This window comes from Coregonus clupeaformis, unplaced genomic scaffold (genome assembly GCF_020615455.1).
Source record: "Coregonus clupeaformis isolate EN_2021a unplaced genomic scaffold, ASM2061545v1 scaf1087, whole genome shotgun sequence".
Taxonomy (NCBI): Eukaryota; Metazoa; Chordata; class Actinopteri; order Salmoniformes; family Salmonidae; genus Coregonus; species Coregonus clupeaformis.
The window spans coordinates 129298-150993 of NW_025534541.1; the positions used below are offsets into that span (position 1 = coordinate 129298).

The 21696-nt window shown below is 48.3% G+C and overlaps 1 protein-coding gene across 4 annotated transcripts in view; it reads left to right on the plus strand.

The window, feature by feature from the left end:
- The window catches only part of LOC121560585 (rhophilin-2), a 70280-nt gene that overhangs the window by 21646 nt on the left and 26938 nt on the right, over positions 1-21696 (plus strand). For all 4 annotated transcript variants that reach the window (XM_045217510.1, XM_045217512.1, XM_045217509.1 and 1 more), the window contains one exon: positions 4406-4534. In XM_045217510.1, coding sequence (XP_045073445.1) covers positions 4406-4534 — 129 coding nt within the window. The remainder of the gene's footprint in view (positions 1-4405; positions 4535-21696) is intronic.

Consider the following 21696-nt stretch of genomic DNA (forward strand, 5'->3'; position numbering starts at 1 on the left):
GGAGTTACACTGTACACTTTGTACAGTATATGGATCTGCCTGAAAGTCTTCAGAATGCTCTAGTCTAGTCCATAGGCTAGTCCTTACTGATGTACCTTGGATCTGCCTGAAAGTCTTCAGAATGCTCTAGGCTAGTCTATAGGCTAGTCCTTACTGAGGTACCTTGGATCTGCCTGAAAGTCTTCAGAATGCTCTAGTCTATAGGCTAGTCCTTACTGAGGTACCTTGGATCTGCCTGAAAGTCTTCAGAATGCTCTAGTCTAGTCTATAGGCTAGTCCTTACTGAGGTACCTTGGATCTGCCTGAAAGTCTTCAGAATGCTCTAGTCTAGTCTATAGGCTAGTCCTTACTGAGGTACCTTGGATCTGCCTGAAAGTCTTCAGAATGCTCTAGTCTAGTCTATAGGCTAGTCCTTACTGAGGTACCTTGGATCTGCCTGAAAGTCTTCAGAATGCTCTAGGCTAGTCCTTACTGAGGTACCTTGGATCTGCCTGAAAGTCTTCAGAATGCTCTAGTCTAGTCTATAGGCTAGTCCTTGCTGAGGTACCTTGGATCTGCCTGAAAGTCTTCAGAATGCTCTAGTCCATAGGCTAGTCCTTACTGAGGTACCTTGGATCTGCCTGAAAGTCTTCAGAATGCTCTAGTCTAGTCTATAGGCTAGTCCTTACTGAGGTACCTTGGATCTGCCTGAAAGTCTTCAGAATGCTCTAGTCTATAGGCTAGTCCTTACTGAGGTACCTTGGATCTGCCTGAAAGTCTTCAGAATGCTCTAGTCTAGTCTATAGGCTAGTCCTTACTGAGGTACCTTGGATCTGCCTGAAAGTCTTCAGAATGCTCTAGTCTAGTCTATAGGCTAGTCCTTACTGAGGTACCTTGGATCTGCCTGAAAGTCTTCAGAATGCTCTAGGCTAGTCCTTACTGAGGTACCTTGGATCTGCCTGAAAGTCTTCAGAATGCTCTAGTCTAGTCAATAGGCTAGTCCAAGTCCCCTCTCTCTCCCTTCTACTCCCAGTGAAAGATAATATATAATTTAGTATTTCTTTGGTATATTTAAGTCCCATTAGTTCTGGACCGGGGTGTGGAAGGGAAATGACTGGCAGGCAGGCTCTTTCTAGCTACAGACAGAACCAGAACCAGAACCAGCCGGCTGGCAGGTGGAGGAGGCTGAGTAACAACATGGCTGCTCTGCTCTGTCATAACATTAACCCCAGCAGGAGAATGCCACAGGTGTGACATACTGTAGGTTGTGACGTAGGAGGCTAGGTGGCGCCTAGAAAACATGTGCGGCTGTAAATGGGTCATCAACCTGTCGCTCACTCCTTACTTCTGTCTCTGTCTCTGTCTCTCTCTCTGTCTCTCTCTCTGTCTCTCTCTCTCTGTCTCTCTCTCTCTGTCTCTCTCTCTGTCTCTCTCTCTGTCTCTCTCTCTGTCTCTCTCTCTGTCTCTCTCTCTGTCTCTCTCTCTCTCTGTCTCTGTCTCTCTCTCTCTGTCTCTCTCTCTCTGTCTCTCTCTCTCTGTCTCTCTCTCTCTGTCTCTCTCTCTGTGTGTGTCACCCCCTGCCCCGGGTTATTGGAGGGGGGTTAGAGGTAAAACAAGTGACTAATTGCTACACACAGGAAGTGTCAGTCCAGCCCTGTGGACCTGCAGATCTGACCCCAGGGTTACTTTGTGATTTCATTTATTTATGAACACTAACTGTAGAGGGGGAGCAGAGAGGGAACTGGGGAAGGGCCAATGAAGAGGTTGAACTTGGCCCACTTCCTTCATCTTTTATTTTTATTTTTTACAAATGACCTCTATGTGCATGAATATACTTTTTAGTATAAAAGTGAAGTGAATCACATTTTTGGAAACTAGTCTTCAGCGTTCTGGATAAAGTATGAATGACAAGGTATCTAGTGATGGGTATTATTATGTATCTAGACCTCTCTTGTTTACCTTCTGCATCTATGTGGGGTGCTGAACCCTGACCTGGGGACCAGTCTCTCTGTCTGACCCCTGACCTGGGGACCAGTCTCTCTGTCTGACCCCTGACCTGGGGACCAGTCTCTCTGTCTGACCCCTGACCTAGGGACCAGTCAGTAGACCAGTCTCTCTGTCTGAACCCTGACCTGGGGACCAGTCTCTCTGTCTGAACCCTGACCTGGGGACCAGTCTCTCCGTCTGACCCCTGACCTGGGGACCAGTCTCTCTGTCTGAACCCTGACCTGGGGACCAGTCTCTCTGTCTGACCCCTGACCTGGGGACCAGTCTCTCTGTCTGACCCCTGACCTAGGGACCAGTCAGTAGACCAGTCTCTCTGTCTGACCCCTGACCTGGGGACCAGTCAGTAGACCAGTCTCTCTGTCTGACCCCTGACCTGGGGACCAGTCTCTCTGTCTGACCCCTGACCTGGGGACCAGTCTCTCTGTCTGACCCCTGACCTGGGGACCAGTCTCTCTGTCTGAACCCTGACCTGGGGACCAGTCTCTCTGTCTGAACCCTGACCTGGGGACCAGTCTCTCTGTCTGAACCCTGACCTGGGGACCAGTCTCTCTGTCTGAACCCCTGACCTGGGGACCAGTCTCTCTGTCTGAACCCTGACCTGGGGACCAGTCTCTCTGTCTGACCCCTGACCTGGGGACCAGTCTCTCTGTCTGAACCCTGACCTGGGGACCAGTCTCTCTGTCTGACCCCTGACCTGGGGACCAGTCTCTCTGTCTGACCCCTGACCTGGGGACCTGTCTCTCTGTCTGACCCCTGACCTGGGGACCAGTCTCTCTCTGTCTGACCCCTGACCTGGGGACCAGTCAGTAGACCAGTCTCTCTGTCTGAACCCTGACCTGGGGACCAGTCTCTCTGTCTGAACCCTGACCTGGGGACCAGTCTCTCTGTCTGAACCCTGACCTGGGGACCAGTCTCTCTGTCTGAACCCTGACCTGGGGACCAGCTCTCTGTCTGAACCGAGACCAGTCTCTCTGTCTGAACCCTGACCTGGGGACCAGTCTCTCTGTCTGAACCCTGACCTGGGGACCAGTCTCTCTGTCTGAACCCTGACCTGGGGACCAGTCTCTCTGTCTGAACCCTGACCTGGGGACCAGTCTCTCTGTCTGACCCCTGACCTAGGGACCAGTCAGTAGACCAGTCTCTCTGTCTGACCCCTGACCTGGGGACCAGTCAGTAGACCAGTCTCTCTGTCTGACCCCTGACCTGGGGACCAGTCTCTCTGTCTGACCCCTGACCTGGGGACCAGTCTCTCTGTCTGACCCCTGACCTGGGGACCAGTCTCTCTGTCTGACCCCTGACCTGGGGACCAGTCTCTCTCTGTCTGACCCCTGACCTGGGGACCAGTCTCTCTCTGTCTGACCCCTGACCTGGGGACCAGTCTCTCTCTGTCTGACCCCTGACCTAGGGACCAGTCTCTCTGTCTGACCCCTGACCTAGTGTTATCTAAGGTTCTGATATTACATGAGGCTGTGCTGGAGCAGCTGTCAGCTTCAAAGAGCTCTGCATTCCTCCCAGTATTTCCAGGCAAGCTGCTAGCCGTCCTTGGCCCAGTCCACAGTGGGTGGAACCGGGGCAGACGATGGACTCAGCGGTGTGTGTTCGTCTGCCAACACCGCAGCGGGTAGAACCAATGAGTAGGTGCAGAGAGACTGAGTTTTGAAGTTTCAGGTGCTTCTATGTTTCTTGGGTGGTAAGATGCATTATTCCAACATGCATACCTAAGGATATACGTGGTCCACCGTAGCTCAGTTGGTAGAGCATGGCGCTTGCAATGCCAGAATAGTGGGTTTGATTTCTGGGACCACCCATACATAAGAAATGTATGCACGAATTACTGTAAGTTGCGTTGGATAAAAGTGTCTGCTAAATGGCATAGATTATTATCTTGATTTGGTAGGGGACTTTGAACTTTGAAACAATAAGCAGGTCTGAAGAGATGGGTTATGTTCCACCTGTCTTTTCTACCTGGCTGTTCACCTGGAATGTTACAACATTCCTGACTTCTGGGGAGTGGCAGAGAGAGAGAGGCAGGTGAACTACGAAGGTGACCTGTTGACCAACAGTTTATTCCTCTGCCCTCCCCTATACCCTCACCTGGCCTGCCTGCCTGCCTGCCTGCCTGTCTGCCTGTCTGCCTGTCTGCCTGTCTGCCTGTCTGCCTGTCTGCCTGTCTGCCTGTCTGCCTGTCTGTCTGTTGTCAGGTTTCAGTAGTTCTATGTTCCTCCACCCTCCTCTCTCTCCTAGCAGCAGTTAAAGAAGTGTACTGACCAGACCGACTGGTTTATCCAGGTTTATTTCTGTGGAGTCACTCCCTGCTAGTAATCCACTGGTCTCTACTGTCTCTCTACTGTCTCTCTACTGTTCCAACCCCCCCTTTCCAATGTGTATTGTGAATGCTAACATGTCTTCCCGTCTCCAGGGCGACCTCCAACAACAAGGTGTGTGAGATGGTTGGTCTGGAGCTCAGCTATATCAACTCCAACCTGCAGCTCCTCATGGAGCAACTGGAGGGGCTCAACAGCTCAGTGGAAGTCTACCAGAACGTCCAGTGAGTATACTACACCCTTTAAACCCTTTAAACCCTTTAAACCCTTTAAACCCTTTAAACCCTTTAAACCCTTTAAACCCTTTAAACCCTTTGAACCCTTTAAACCCTTTAAACCCTTTGAACCCTTTAAACCCTTTAAACCCTTTAAACCCTTTAAACCCTTTAAACCCTTTGAATTCTTTGAACCCTTTAAACCCTTTAAACCCTTTAAACCCTTTAAACCCTTTAAACCCTTTAAACCCTTTAAACCCTTTAAACCCTTTGAACCCTTTAAACCCTTTAAACCCTTTAAACCCTTTGAACCCTTTAAACCCTTTAAACCCTTTGAACCCTTTAAACCCTTTAAACCCTTTAAACCCTTTAAACCCTTTAAACCCGTTGAACCCTTTAAACCCTTTAAACCCTTTAAACCCTTTAAACCCTTTAAACCCTTTGAACCCTTTAAACCCTTTAAACCCTTTAAACCCTTTGAACCCTTTAAACCCTTTAAACCCTTTAAACCCTTTAAACCCTTTGAACCCTTTGAACCCTTTAAACCCTTTAAACCCTTTAAACCCTTTAAACCCTTTGAACCCTTTGAACCCTTTGAACCCTTTGAACCCTTTGAACCCTTTAAACCCTTTAAACCCCTTTTACCACCCAACCACCCTACCACCCTACCACCCAACCACCCAACCACCCTACCACCCAACCACTACCACCCACCACCCTACCACCCTACCACCCAACCACCCTACCACCCAACCACCCCACCACCCTACCACCCTACCACCCTACCACCCTACCACCCTACCACCCTACCACCCTACCACCCTACCACCCTACCACCCTACCACCCAACCACCCTACCACCCAACCACCCAACCACCCAACCACCCTACCACCCTACCACCCTACCACCCTACCACCCTACCACCCTACCACCCTACCACCCTACCACCCCTACCACCCTACCACCCCACCACCCCACCACCCCACCACCCCACCACGCCACCACCCCACCACCCCACCACCCCACCACGCCCCACCAGCACCCCACCACACCACGCCCACCACGCCACCACGCCACCACGCCACCACGCCACCACGCCACCACGCCACCACGCCACCACGCCACCACACAACCACCCAACCTATCATGCTACATGCCTTAACATAATACAGTCATACAGTGAGCTACAAAAGGATTGGGACGGTGAATGTTGTTGTTTTGGCTCTGTACTCCAGCATTTTGGATTTGACTATGAGATTAAAGTGCTGCCAGTTATAATTTGAGGGTATTTTCAATCATATCGGGTGAACCGTTTAGAAATTACAGGAACCTTAATACACTACAGTCAACTGGGCCTTAAATAAAACACCAGCAACCTTAATACACTACAGTCAACTGGGCCTTAAATAAAACACCAGGAACCTTAATACACTACAGTCAACTGGGCCTTAAATAAAACACCAGGAACCTTAATACACTACAGTCAACTGGGCCTTAAATAAAACACCAGCAACCTTAATACACTACAGTCAACTGGGCCTTAAATAAAACACCAGGAACCTTAATACACTACAGTCAACTGGGCCTTAAATAAAACACCAGCAACCTTAATACACTACAGTCAACTGGGCCTTAAATAAAACACCAGGAACCTTAATACACTACAGTCAACTGGGCCTTAAATAAAACACCAGCAACCTTAATACACTACAGTCAACTGGGCCTTAAATAAAACACCAGGAACCTTAATACACTACAGTCAACTGGGCCTTAAATAAAACACCAGGAACCTTAATACACTACAGTCAACTGGGCCTTAAATAAAACACCAGGAACCTTAATACACTACAGTCAACTGGGCCTTAAATAAATCACCAGGAACCTTAATACACTACAGTCAACTGGGCCTTAAATAAAACACCAGGAACCTTAATACACTACAGTCAACTGGGCCTTAAATAAAACACCAGCAACCTTAATACACTACAGTCAACTGGGCCTTAAATAAAACACCAGCAACCTTAATACACTACAGTCAACTGGGCCTTAAATAAAACACCAGCAACCTTAATACACTACAGTCAACTGGGCCTTAAATGAAACACCAGGAACCTTAATACACTACAGTCAACTGGGCCTTAAATAAAACACCAGGAACCTTAATACACTACAGTCAACTGGGCCTTAAATAAAACACCAGGAACCTTAATAAACACAAAATGCACACACACATTGCTGTGGAATGCAGAGGGCTTTGACATGCTTTAATTAGGCTGACATGCATCACAGCAGCTCGGGGGCTTCACATAAAGAACTGGTGAGGGGCTTCACATAAAGAACTGGTGAGAGGGGCTTCACATAAAGAACTGGTGAGAGGGGCTTCACATAAAGAACTGGAGAGGGGCTTCACATAAAGAACTAGAGAGGGGCTTCACATAAAGAACTGGTGAGGGGCTTCACATAAAGAACTAGAGAGGGGCTTCACATAAAGAACTGGTGAGGGGCTTCACATAAAGAACTGGTGAGGGGCTTCACATAAAGAACTGGTGAGGGGCTTCACATAAAGAACTGGTGAGGGGCTTCACATAAAGAACTGGTGAGGGGCTTCACATAAAGAACTGGTGAGGGGCTTCACATAAAGAACTGGTGAGGGGCTTCACATAAAAACAAAGAACTGGTGAGTGAGCGAGCAACAGAGCGAGGGAACAGAACCGGCCTGTCTGGTTGAGAACAGAAACACAAAGGATTATGGATGAGGAACCAGTGAGCTCAGAAGATTAACACATTTTTTACATTTTTTTACATTTTAGTCATTTAGCAGACGCTCTTATCCAGAGCGACTTACAGTTAGTGAGTGCATACATTTTTTTTTTTCATACTGGCCCCCCGTGGGGAAACGAACCCACAACCCTGGCGTTGCAAGCACCATGCTCTACCAACTGAGCTACACGGGGCCAGTACACCCACTCATATGTCTGAGGAAGTTATCATGGACCCGTCTTCAGTTAGCAGGTCACAGGTGAGAAACACCCACTGGTCTGATGAGGAAGTTAGCATGGACCCGTCTTCAGTTAGCAGGTCACAGGTGAGAAACACCCACTGGTCTGATGAGGAAGTTAGCATGGACCCGTCTTCAGTTAGTAGGTCACAGTTGAGAAACACCCACTGGTCTGATGAGGAAGTTAGCATGGACCCGTCTTCAGTTAGTAGGTCACAGTTGTGAGCCAGTTTGTTTCGTTTTGTGTGTCCCAACATCCTAGATAGGTACAGCTTATATACAACATCGCAAATGCTCCACATTCAACCAAGTTATTGCTGGAAATAGCATGCCTTTTAAAAGCTCCTATCGCAGAATATCACAAACACTCAACATTGAACTTAGTTACAATTTAGGACGGGCATCAATACACCCGCAGCTTGGGTTTGGAAAACAGAAAATCACAAAAGCGAGTGAGGAGAGAGAGGGGGAGGGGGGGGGAACACTCTTAGCCTCTACTCTAAGCACTTTCACATATCCCCTTATGATCTGGACCCTGGAGGGTTTGGTACCCTGACCCTGGAGGGTTTGGTACCCTGACCCTGGAGGGTTTGGTACCCTGACCCTGGAGGGTTTGGTTCCCTGACCCTGGAGGGTTTGGTACCCTGGTCCTGGAGGGTTTGGTACCCTGGTCCTGATCCTGGAGGGTTTGGTACCCTGGTCCTGATCCTGGAGGGTTTGGTACCCTGGCCCTGATCCTGGTCCTGGAGGGTTTGGTACCCTGGCCCTGATCCTGGAGGGTTTGGTACCCTGGCCCTGGTCCTGACCCTGGAGGGTTTGGTACCCTGGCCCTGATCCTGGAGGGTTTGGTACCCTGGCCCTGATCCTGACCCTGGAGGGTTTGGTGCCCTGGCCCTGGTCCTGGAGGGTTTGGTACCCTGGCCCTGATCCTGACCCTGGAGGGTTTGGTACCCTGGCCCTGATCCTGACCCTGGAGGGTTTGGTACCCTGGCCCTGATCCTGGTCCTGGAGGGTTTGGTGCCCTGGCCCTGATCCTGGTCCTGGAGGGTTTGGTACCCTGGCCCTGATCCTGGTCCTGGAGGGTTTGGTACCCTGGCCCTGATCCTGGAGGGTTTGGTACCCTGGCCCTGGTCCTGGAGGGTTTGGTACCCTGGCCCTGGTCCTGGAGAGTTTGGTACCCTGGTCCTGATCCTGGAGGGTTTGGTACCCTGGTCCTGATCCTGGAGGGTTTGGTACCCTGGTCCTGATCCTGGAGGGTTTGGTACCCTGGCCCTGATCCTGGTCCTGGAGGGTTTGGTGCCCTGGCCCTGATCCTGGTCCTGGAGGGTTTGGTACCCTGGCCCTGATCCTGGTCCTGGAGGGTTTGGTGCCCTGATCCTGGCCCTGGAGGGTTTGGTACCCTGGCCCTGGAGGGTTTGGTACCCTGGCCCTGGAGGGTTTGGTGCCCTGGCCCTGGTCCTGGAGGGTTTGGTACCCTGGCCCTGATCCTGGTCCTGGAGGGTTTGGTGCCCTGATCCTGATACTGGAGGGTTTGGTACCCTGGCCCTGATCCTGGTCCTGGAGGGTTTGGTGCCCTGGCCCTGATCCTGGTCCTGGAGGGTTTGGTACCCTGGCCCTGATCCTGGAGGGTTTGGTACCCTGGCCCTGATCCTGGTCCTGGAGGGTTTGGTACCCTGGCCCTGGTCCTGGAGGGTTTGGTACCCTGGCCCTGGTCCTGGAGGGTTTGGTACCCTGGTCCTGGAGAGTTTGGTACCCTGGTCCTGGAGGGTTTGGTACCCTGGTCCTGGAGGGTTTGGTACCCTGGTCCTGGAGGGTTTGGTACCCTGGTCCTGGAGGGTTTGGTACCCTGGTCCTGGAGGGTTTGGTACCCTGGCCCTGGAGGGTTTGGTACCCTGGCCCTGGAGGGTTTGGTACCCTGGCCCTGGAGGGTTTGGTGCCCTGGCCCTGGAGGGTTTGGTGCCCTGATCCTGGAGGGTTTGGTACCCTGGTCCTGGAGGGTTTGGTACCCTGGCCCTGGTCCTGGAGGGTTTGGTACCCTGGCCCTGATCCTGGAGGGTTTGGTACCCTGGCCCTGACCCTGGAGGGTTTGGTACCCTGGCCCGTGCTATAAAGCATGTGTGAAAAGCAAACGAATGCTGACTAAAACGAATCCTGGACGTGCGTGAGTAGTAGGTCCAAGATCCAGGACCAGAGTGCCAGGTGTTGTGGCGTTGCAGTGCGAGTCGGGTGGAACTTTTCATATAGAATGTGCGTCTTGCTAATCGCTCTCTGAAACTGTTATTTTCAGGTCTTATCAAGAGAACATCCCTGGTTGTCCCTACTGCCTCTGATCTGGTGGACTCACTAAACACAAATGCTTAGTTTGTAAATTATGTTGGAGTGTCCCCCTGGCTATCTGTAAATGATTTTTTTTTTTTTAAACAAGGAAATGGTGCCCCCCGGTTTGTTTAATATAAGGAATTTGAAATCATGTTTACTTTTACTTTTGATACTTAAGTAGATTTTAGCAATTATATTTACTTTTGATACTTAAGTATATTTAAAACCAAATACTTTTACACAAGTAGTATTTTACTGGGTGACTTGGGTACTTTTTCCACCACTGGAAAAATGCCCTCAGCCTCTCTCTGTATGCAGCCAGACACTCCTCAGTAAGACAACATGTTCTCCATGACAACCACAACCAAACATAACATCCTGATTGGTCAGATGTTAGCGAGTGCCCTATCTGAGGCCCAATCAGAGTCCCTGGAGACCGGCCCAAGCACGTTCTCTTTCTTCCAGTTCTGGTAAGAAGGTCTGGAGGCCAAATGGGACCCGATTCCTTTAATTGTGCACTACTGAAGCGGCAGGTAGCTTAGTGGTTAAGAGCGTTGTGCCAGTAACCGAAAGGTCGCTGGTTCTAATCCCCGAGCCGACTAGGTGAAAAATCTGTCGATGTGCCCTTGAGCAAGGCACTTAACCCTAATTGCTCCTGTAAGTCGCTCTGGATAAGAGCGTCTGCAAAATGACGTAAAATTTAAATGTGCTTTTGATCAGACCCAAAGGGAATAGGGTGCCATTTTGGACGTATCCCTGGTGTGGTGGTGTTGTCTGTTGTACCATTGCATTGCCCTCTCTGAGTAACAGATTCTCAGAAGGCCTAAAAGCCTTTTTAATACGGTGTTGGCCTACTTGGCGCTTGGTTTGAGTGTTTTTGGGGTTCAGCTCCTTTTTATAAGGTTGTTTGTGTGAGACGGAACAGGGATATCTAATGACCTATATAAAACAGACTGCCAGTGCCAGCCTCGCTGAGGGTGAAGCATGCCTATGTTGCATCCCAAATGGCACCCTATTCCCTATATAGAGCACTACTTTAGACCAGAGAATGGTACCCTATTCCCTATATAGTGCACTACTTTAGACCAGAGAATGGCACCCTATTCCCTATATAGTGCACTACTTTAGACCAGAGAATGGCACCCTATTCCCTATATAGTGCACTACTTTAGACCAGAGAATGGCACCCTATTCCCTATATAGTGCACTACTTTAGACCAGAGAATGGCACCCTATTCCCTATATAGTGCACTACTTTAGACCAGAGAATGGCACCCTATTCCCTATATAGTGCACTACTTTAGACCAGAGAATGGCACCCTATTCCCTATATAGTGCACTACTTTAGACCAGAGAATGGCACCCTATTCCCTATATAGTGCACTACTTTTGACCAGAGAATGGCACCCTATTCCCTATATAGTGCACTACTTTTACCAGAGAATGGCACCCTATTCCCTATATAGTGCACTACTTTAGACCAGAGAATGGCACCCTATTCCCTATATAGTGCACTACTTTAGACCAGAGAATGGCACCCTATTCCCTATATAGTGCACTACTTTAGACCAGAGAATGGCACCCTATTCCCTATATAGTGCACTACTTTAGACCAGAGAATGGCACCCTATTCCCTATATAGTGCACTACTTTAGACCAGAGAATGGCACCCTATTCCCTATATAGTGCACTACTTTAGACCAGAGAATGGCACCCTATTCCCTATATAGTGCACTACTTTAGACCAGAGAATGGCACCCTATTCCCTATATAGTGCACTACTTTAGACCAGAGAATGGCACCCTATTCCCTATATAGAGCACTACTTTAGACCAGAGAATGGCACCCTATTCCCTATATAGTGCACTACTTTAGACCAGAGAATGGCACCCTATTCCCTATATAGTGCACTACTTTAGACCAGAGAATGGCACCCTATTCCCTATATAGTGCACTACTTTAGACCAGAGAATGGCACCCTATTCCCTATATAGTGCACTACTTTAGACCAGAGAATGGCACCCTATTCCCTATATAGTGCACTACTTTAGACCAGAGAATGGCACCCTATTCCCTATATAGTGCACTACTTTAGACCAGAGAATGGCACCCTATTCCCTATATAGTGCACTACTTTAGACCAGAGAATGGCACCCTATTCCCTATATAGTGCACTACTTTAGACCAGAGAATGGCACCCTATTCCCTATATAGTGCACTACTTTAGACCAGAGAATGGCACCCTATTCCCTATATAGTGCACTACTTTAGACCAGAGAATGGCACCCTATTCCCTATATAGTGCACTACTTTAGACCAGAGAATGGCACCCTATTCCCTATATAGTGCACTACTTTTGACCACAGCTGTGTGTTTCCTGGTCAAAAGTAGGGCACTATATAGGGCGCCGTTTGGGATGGAATGCCCCAGACTACAGTGACCCCCTAACCCCCGTCTCCTGGAGAAGCTCCATGTGAACCCTTTTAGGGTCTGTGTCTTTGGGTGGCTTTTTACTGAGGGATGGAATGCCCCAGACTACAGTGACCCCCTAACCCCCCTTCTCCTGGAGAAGCTCCATGTTAACCCTTTTTAGGGTCTGTGTCTTTGGGTGGCTTTTTACTGAGGGATGGAATGCCCCAGACTACAGTGACCCCCTAACCCCCGTCTCCTGGAGAAGCTCCATGTGAACCCTTTTAGGGTCTGTGTCTTTGGGTGGCTTTTTACTGAGGGATGGAATGCCCCAGACTACAGTGACCCCCTAACCCCCGTCTCCTGGAGAAGCTCCATGTTAACCCTTTTAGGGTCTGTGTCTTTGGGTGGCTTTTTACTGAGGGGATGGAATGCCCCAGACTACAGTGACCCCCTAACCCCCGTCTCCTGGAGAAGCTCCGTGTTAACCCTTTTAGGGTCTGTGTCTTTGGGTGGCTTTTTACTGAGGGATGGAATGCCCCAGACTACAGTGACCCCCTAACCCCGTCTCCTGGAGAAGCTCCATGTTAACCCTTTTAGGGTCTGTGTCTTTGGGTGGCTTTTTTACTGAGGGATGGAATGCCCCAGACTACAGTGACCCCCTAACCCCCGTCTCCTGGAGAAGCTCCATGTTAACCCTTTTAGGGTCTGTGTCTTTGGGTGTCTTTTTACTGAGGGATGGAATGCCCCAGACTACAGTGACCCCCTAACCCCCGTCTCCTGGAGAAGCTCCATGTGAACCCTTTTAGGGTCTGTGTCTTTGGGTGGCTTTTTACTGAGGGATGGAATGCCCCAGACTACAGTGACCCCTAACCCCCGTCTCCTGGAGAAGCTCCATGTTAACCCTTTTAGGGTCTGTGTCTTTGGGTGGCTTTTTACTGAGGGATGGAATGCCCCAGACTACAGTGACCCCCTAACCCCCGTCTCCTGGAGAAGCTCCATGTTAACCCTTTTAGGGTCTGTGTCTTTGGGTGGCTTTTTACTGAGGGATGGAATGCCCCAGACTACAGTGACCCCCTAACCCCCGTCTCCTGGAGAAGCTCCATGTTAACCCTTTTAGGGTCTGTGTCTTTGGGTGGCTTTTTACTGAGGGATGGAATGCCCCAGACTACAGTGACCCCCTAACCCCCTTCTCCTGGAGAAGCTCCATGTGAACCCTTTTAGGGTCTGTGTCTTTGGGTGGCTTTTTACTGAGGGATGGAATGCCCCAGACTACAGTGACCCCCTAACCCCCGTCTCCTGGAGAAGCTCCATGTTAACCCTTTTAGGGTCTGTGTCTTTGGGTGTCTTTTTACTGAGGGATGGAATGCCCCAGACTACAGTGGGGCATTCCATCCCTCTCCCCTCTATCAGGCTAGCAGCTCCCCACCTCCCCCAAACCCTCTCCTCTCTATCAGGCTGGCAGCTCCCCACCTCCCCCAAACCCTCTCCCCTCTATCAGGCTAGCAGCTCCCCACCTCCCCCAAACCCTCTCCCCTGGCAGCTCCCCACCTCCCCCAAACCCTCTCCCCTCTATCAGGCTAGCAGCTCCCCACCTCCCCCAAACCCTCTCCCCTCTATCAGGCTAGCAGCTCCCCACCTCCCCCAAACCCTCTCCCCTCTATCAGGCTAGCAGCTCCCCACCTCCCCCAAACCCTCTCCCCTCTATCAAGTCATACGGGAGCAGACATTCCCCAGCCATGGGAACAGCCTTTGTTGCTCTCTCCCATCAGCCTCTATTTCAGCCCCACAGAGACCAAGTCACCTGCTCCGTCTCTCTCTCTCTCTCTACCCAGAGACAATGGTACAGCCTTTATAATCCTGCTGTAGACCAGAAACACACCGCTGCAGTCTCCTGCACTGCCTGTCACTCCTTTGTCTCTGTGACTGTGGGAAAACCAAAGGCCTCCGGGTGTTGGGTTAGAACGGCGTATTCGCCCAGCCCAGCGCAGCACAATGCCAGTTCTTAGTCACCTGTACTCTTAACACCACAATAGACAGCTGAGCTTCATTCTACCAGTCTACCTGTCTGTAATATTACCTCAGCCTGAGGTAGGGTAGAGACCCGCGGAACAAAGCACCTCCTCTCCTTTCTCCTATGTTCCCTCTTTCTAGCAGCATGTTCTGCCCCTCTTCCTCAAGTGCTCTCCTTTCCCTCAGACCGGATCTAACTGGTTTCAGCATGAGGTAAAGTGACAAAGACTGCAGTTCTCTTGTAGTGGAAATCTGCTTCATGAGACTTCTGGCTAACACTACAGGTCCATGATGTGAGGATATACTGATGTTTACTGGTTAACACTACAGGTCCATGATGTGAGGATATATTGATGTTTACTGGTTAACACTACAGGTCCATGATGTGAGGATATATTGATGTTTACTGGCTAACACTACAGGTCCATGATGTGAGGATATATTGATGTTTACTGGCTAACACTACAGGTCCATGATGTGAGGATATACTGATGTTTACTGGCTAACACTACAGGTCCATGATGTGAGGATATATTGATGTTTACTGGCTAACACTACAGGTCCATGATGTGAGGATATATTGATGTTTACTGGCTAACACTACAGGTCCATGATGTGAGGATATATTGATGTTTACTGGCTAACACTACAGGTCCATGATGTAAGGATATATTGATGTTTACTGGCTAACACTACAGGTCCATGATGTGAGGATATATTGATGTTTACTGGCTAACACTACAGGTCCATGATGTGAGGATATATTGATGTGTACTGGCTAACACTACAGGTCCATGATGTGAGGATATATTGATGTTTACTGGCTAACACTACAGGTCCATGATGTGAGGATATATTGATGTTTACTGGCTAACACTACAGGTCCATGATGTGAGGATATATTGATGTTTACTGGCTAACACTACAGGTCCATGATGTAAGGATATATTGATGTTTACTGGCTAACACTACAGGTCCATGATGTGAGGATATATTGATGTTTACTGGCTAACACTACAGGTCCATGATGTGAGGATATACTGATGTTTACTGGCTAACACTATAGGTCCATGATGTGAGGATATATTGATGTTTACTGGCTAACACTACAGGTCCATGATGTGAGGATATATTGATGTTTACTGGCTAACACTACAGGTCCATGATGTGAGGATATATTGATGTGTACTGGCTAACACTACAGGTCCATGATGTGAGGATATATTGATGTTTACTGGCTAACACTACAGGTCCATGATGTGAGGATATATTGATGTTTACTGGCTAACACTACAGGTCCATGATGTGAGGATATATTGATGTTTACTGGCTAACACTACAGGTCCATGATGTGAGGATATATTGATGTTTACTGGCTAACACTACAGGTCCATGATGTGAGGATATATTGATGTTTACTGGCTAACACTACAGGTCCATGATGTGAGGATATATTGATGTTTACTGGCTAACACTACAGGTCCATGATGTGAGGATATATTGATGTTTACTGGCTAACACTACAGGTCCATGATGTGAGGATATATTGATGTTTACTGGCTAACACTACAGGTCCATGATGTGAGGATATATTGATGTTTACTGGTTAACACTACAGGTCCATGATGTGAGGATATATTGATGTTTACTGGCTAACACTACAGGTCCATGATGTGAGGATATATTGATGTTTACTGGCTAACACTACAGGTCCATGATGTGAGGATATACTGATGTTTACTGGCTAACACTACAGGTCCATGATGTGAGGATATATTGATGTGTTTCCACACTGTGAACCCAAAGCCTCCTCAACATCTCAATTAGTGCAATGACTTGCAGAGTATGAAAGCATGTCTCTTCCTGATGGAGTACATCAGAAGAACCAGAGAGCACTCAGCTGTGTTGGGCTGGTTAGTTCATTAGGACTGGAGCCAGAGAGCACTCAGCTGTGTTGGGCTGGTTAGTTCATTAGGGCTGGAGCCAGAGAGCACTCAGCTGTGTTGGGCTGGTTAGTTCATTAGGGCTGGAGCCAGAGAGCACTCAGCTGTGTTGGGCTGGTTAGTTCATTAGGACTGGAGCCAGAGAGCACTCAGCTGTGTTGGGCTGGTTAGTTCATTAGGGCTGGAGCCAGAGAGCACTCAGCTGTGTTGGGCTGGTTAGCCTGTTCTCAACTGGCTTACCTGGTTAAATAAAGGTGAAATCAAAAAAATATAAAAAAAAAGGACTGGAGCCAGAGAGCACTCAGCTGTGTTGGGCTGGTTAGTTCATTAGGACTGGAGCCAGAGAGCACTCAGCTGTGTTGGGCTGGTTAGTTCATTAGGACTGGAGCCAGAGAGCACTCAGCTGTGTTGGGCTGGTTAGTTCATTAGGGCTGGAGCCAGAGAGCACTCAGCTGTGTTGGGCTGGTTAGTTCATTAGGGCTGGAGCCAGAGAGCACTCAGCTGTGTTGGGCTGGTTAGTTCATTAGGGCTGGAGCCAGAGAGCACTCAGCTGTGTTGGGCTGGTTAGTTCATTAGGGCTGGAGCCAGAGAGCACTCAGCTGTGTTGGGCTGGTTAGTTCATTAGGGCTGGAGCCAGAGAGCACTCAGCTGTGTTGGGCTGGTTAGTTCATTAGGACTGGAGCCAGAGAGCACTCAGCTGTGTTGGGCTGGTTAGTTCATTAGGACTGGAGCCAGAGAGCACTCAGCTGTGTTGGGCTGGTTAGTTCATTAGGACTGGAGCCAGAGAGCACTCAGCTGTGTTGGGCTGGTTAGTTCATTAGGGCTGGAGCCAGAGAGCACTCAGCTGTGTTGGGCTGGTTAGTTCATTAGGGCTGGAGCCAGAGAGCACTCAGCTGTGTTGGGCTGGTTAGTTCATTAGGGCTGGAGCCAGAGAGCACTCAGCTGTGTTGGGCTGGTTAGTTCATTAGGACTGGAGCCAGAGAGCACTGGGCTGTGTTGGGCTGGTTAGTTCATTAGGACTGGAGCCAGAGAGCACTCAGCTGTGTTGGGCTGGTTAGTTCATTAGGACTGGAGCCAGAGAGCACTCAGCTGTGTTGGGCTGGTTAGTTCATTAGGGCTGGAGCCAGAGAGCACTCAGCTGTGTTGGGCTGGTTAGTTCATTAGGGCTGGAGCCAGAGAGCACTCAGCTGTGTTGGGCTGGTTAGTTCATTAGGACTGGAGCCAGAGAGCACTCAGCTGTGTTGGGCTGGTTAGTTCATTAGGGCTGGAGCCAGAGAGCACTCAGCTGTGTTGGGCTGGTTAGTTCATTAGGACTGGAGCCAGAGAGCACTCAGCTGTGTTGGGCTGGTTAGCCCTACTGTACTGCAGTCTTTAATGTACTGCAGTCTTTAATGTACTGCAGTATTTAATGTACTGCAGTATTTACTGTACTGCAGTCTTTAATGTACTGCAGTCTTTAATGTACTGCAGTCTTTACTGTGAATAGTGTTATGTCTGGGATGACCTACTGTACTGCTCAGTATCTGTTTGGATACAGATGTACTGGATCAAACCAGCACTAGTGAGCCAGTAGTGACTGAGAGCAAATAGTTTGTCTTATGCAGCTGGAGATTGTGTGAATGTGTGTTGGTCAGTGATAATATGTAGCGAGACCATACTTCTATGTTAGGAGTGGATTCTGAAGGAGTATACACACCCTTCTCTTGCTAGTTTCACTTTAAGCTAAAGGGATGTTTGACATTTTCTACAAACTCTCCCTCCTAATCGGGACCTTTATTTTAGTCCGCTGATATTTCCTGATAAGAAGCTGTAGCTGGTCTGCGTCTGTCAACAACCTCCCCCAGCAGACTAGGACCTAATAGAGACCCCAGCAGACTAGGACTAGGATATATAATATATATATATTCTTTTTTATATATTTTTTGTCATTTAGCAGACGCTCTTATCCAGAGCGACTTACAGGAGCAATTAGGGTTAAGTGCCTTGCTCAAGGGCACATCGACAGATTTTTCACCTAGTCAGCTCAGGGATTAGAACCAGCGACCTTTCGGTTACTGGCACAACGCTCTTAACCACTAAGCTACCTGCCGCCCATTGTATGCATTTGTTGGTCACAGATACCTTTTTTAAAAACTAAAAAAGTGGGGCGTGGATCAGAAAACCAGTCAGTGTCTGGTGTGACCACTGTTTTCCTCATGCAGCGTGACACATCTCCTTCACATAGAGTTGATTGTGGCCTGTGGAATGTTGTCCCACTCCTCTTCAATGGCTGTGCGAAGTAGCTGGATATCAAATTGTATTTGTCACATGCGCCGAATACAACAAGTGTAGACCTTACCGTGAAATGCTTACTTACAAGCCCTTAACCAACAACGCAGTTTCAAGAAAAATAAGAGTTATGAAAAATATGTACTAAATAAACAAAAGTAAAAAAATAAAAGAGCAACAATAAAATAACAATAACGAGGCTATATACAGGGGGTACCGGTACAGAGTCAATGTGCGGGGGTACAGGTTAGTCGAGGTAATTGAGGTAATTTGTACATGTCGTGGGAGGGGGGGGTGAAGACATCCTTGCTTGGTTACACGTCGTCTGCGGTTGTGAGGTCGGTTGAACGTACTGCCAAATTCTCTAAAATGACGTTGGAGGCGGCTTAAGGTAGAGAAATTAACATTCAATTATCTGGCGACCGCTCTGGAGGACATTCATGTAGTCAGCATGCCAGTTGCACGCTCCCTCAACTTGAGACATCTGTGGCATTATGTTAAGGTGCACCTGTGTAATGATCATTCTGTTTAATCAGCTTCTTGACATGCCACGCCTTTTTAGGTGGATGGATGATCTTGGTAAAGGAGAAATGCTCACTAAAAGGGATGTAAACAAATTTGTGCACAATTTTACATAAGCTTTTTTGTCCGTATGGAACATTTCTGGAATCTTTTCTTTCAGCTTGTGAAACATGGGACCAACACTTTACATGTTGCGTTTTATATGTTTTGTTCAGTGTATATAGAGCAGACACAGACCAAATGGGACACTATTCCCCTCAGGGCTCTGATAAAACCTAGTGTGCTACATAGGGAATAGGGAGGGATGCAAACAAAGTTATTTAAACAAAGCTACCAGACACAGCTACTAAATATAGAGTAGTGGGTGTTGGTTTGAGTAAAGGGGGCCCTGTTGGTTTGAGTAAGGGGGGCCCTGTTGGTTTGAGTAAAGGGGGCCCTGTTGGTTTGAGTAAGGGGGGCCCTGTTGGTTTGAGTAAGGTGGGCCCTGTTGGTTTGAGTAAGGGGGGCCCTGTTGGTTTGAGTAAGGGGGGCCCTGTTGGTTTGAGTAAGGGGGGCCCTGTTGGTTTGAGTAAGGTGGGGCCCTGTTGGTTTGAGTAAGGGGGGCCCTGTTGGTTTGAGTAAGGTGGGCCCTGTTGGTTTGAGTAAGGTGGGCCCTGTTGGTTTGAGTAAGGGGGGCCCTGTTGGTTTGAGTAAGGGGGGCCCTGTTGGTTTGAGTAAGGGGGGCCCTGTTGGTTTGAGTAAGGGGGGCCCTGTTGGTTTGAGTAAGGGGGGCCCTGTTGGTTTGAGTAAGGGGGGCCCTGTTGGTTTGAGTAAGGTGGGCCCTGTTGGTTTGAGTAAGGTGGGCCCTGTTGGTTTGAGTAAGGTGGGCCCTGTTGGTTTGAGTAAGGGGGGCCCTGTTGGTTTGAGTAAGGGGGGCCCTGTTGGTTTGAGTAAGGTGGACCCAGAAACCTCATGATGTTTGCCCTGGGTTGTAACGTATTGTGGTGCAGTGATGGCGTGTCTGTATGAAAAGAGAGACTGTTGTCAAAGGGTGTTCCCTCTGGCCTCCAATGTTAAGAGCAAATATACAGTGCCTTGCAAAAGTATTAATCTCCCTTGGCGTTTTTCCTATTTTGTTGCATTACAACCTGTAATTTAAATATATTTATTTGGATTTCATGTAATGGACATACACAAAATAGTCCAAATTGGTGAAGTGAAATGAAAAAAATAACTTGTTTCAAAACATTCTAAAAAATAAATACCGGAAAAGTGGTGTGTGCATATGTATTCACCCCCTTTGCTATGAAGCCCCTAAATAAGATCTGGTGCAACCAATTACCTTCATAAGTCACATAATTAGTTAGATTGCACACAGGTGGACTTTAAGTGTCACATGATCTCAGTGTGTATATATACACCTGTTCTGAAAGGCCCCAGAGTCTGCAACACCACTAAGCAAGGGGCAGCACCAAGCAAGCAGCACCATGAAGACCAAGGAGCTCTCCAAACAGGTCAGGGATAAAGTTGTGGAGAAGTACAGATCAGGGTTGGGTTATAAAAAATATCTGAAACTTTGAACATCCCATGGAGCACCATTACATCCATGATTAAAAAATGGAAAGAATATGGCACCACAACAAACCTGCCAAGAGAGGGCCGCCCACCAAAACTCACAGACCAGGCAAGGAGGGCATTAATCAGAGGCAACAAAGAGACCAAAGATAACCCTGAAGGAACGACAAAGCTCCACAGCGGAGATTGGAATATCTGTCCATAGGACCACTTTAAGCTGTACGCTCCACAGAGCTGGGCTTTACGGAAGAGTGGCCAGAAAAAAAGCCATTGCTTAAAGAAAAAAATAAGCAAACACGTTTGGTGTTCGCCAAAAGTGGGCATGTGGGAGACTCCCCAAACATATGGAAGAAGGTACTCTGGTCAGATGAGACTAAAATTGAGCTTTTTGGCCATCAAGGAAAACGCTATGTCTGGCGCAAACCCAACACCTCTCATCACCACGAGAACACCATCCCTACATGACCCTAAGCATACTGCTAAAGCAACACTCAAGTGGTTTAAGGGGAAACATTTAAATGTCTTGGAATGGCCTAGTCAAAGCCCAGACCTCAATCCAATTGAGAATCTGTGGTATGACTTAAAGATTGCTTTACACCAGCGGAACCCATCCAACTTGAAGGAGCTGGAGCAGTTTTGCCTTGAAGAATGGGCAAAAATCCCAGTGGCTAGATGTGCCAAGCTTATAGAGACATACCCCAAGAGACTTGCAGCTGTAATTGCTGCAAAAGGTGGCTCTACAAAGTATTGACTTTGTGGGGGTGAATAGTTATGCACGCTCAAGTTCTGTTTTTTTGTCTTATTTCTTGTTTGTTTCACAAGAAAAAATATTTTGCATGTTCAAAGTGGTAGGCATGTTGTGTAAATCAAATTATACAAACCCCCCAAAAATCACATTTAATTCCAGGTTGTAAGGCAACAAAATAGGAAAAATGCCAAGGGGGGTGAATACTTTCGCAAGCCACTGTAAACTTTCAAGTCAAGTCAAATGTTAATTTAGTTATGTATTGATGTCAATGGGAGACTAAGTGAAAATGTGACTTCAATGGAAGTTATGATTCACCCCCTTAATGTGTGATATCAGATCCGAGCCTCACTTTTGACCACTAACATCACACTGCCACCACCCTGTCTAACAGTTACA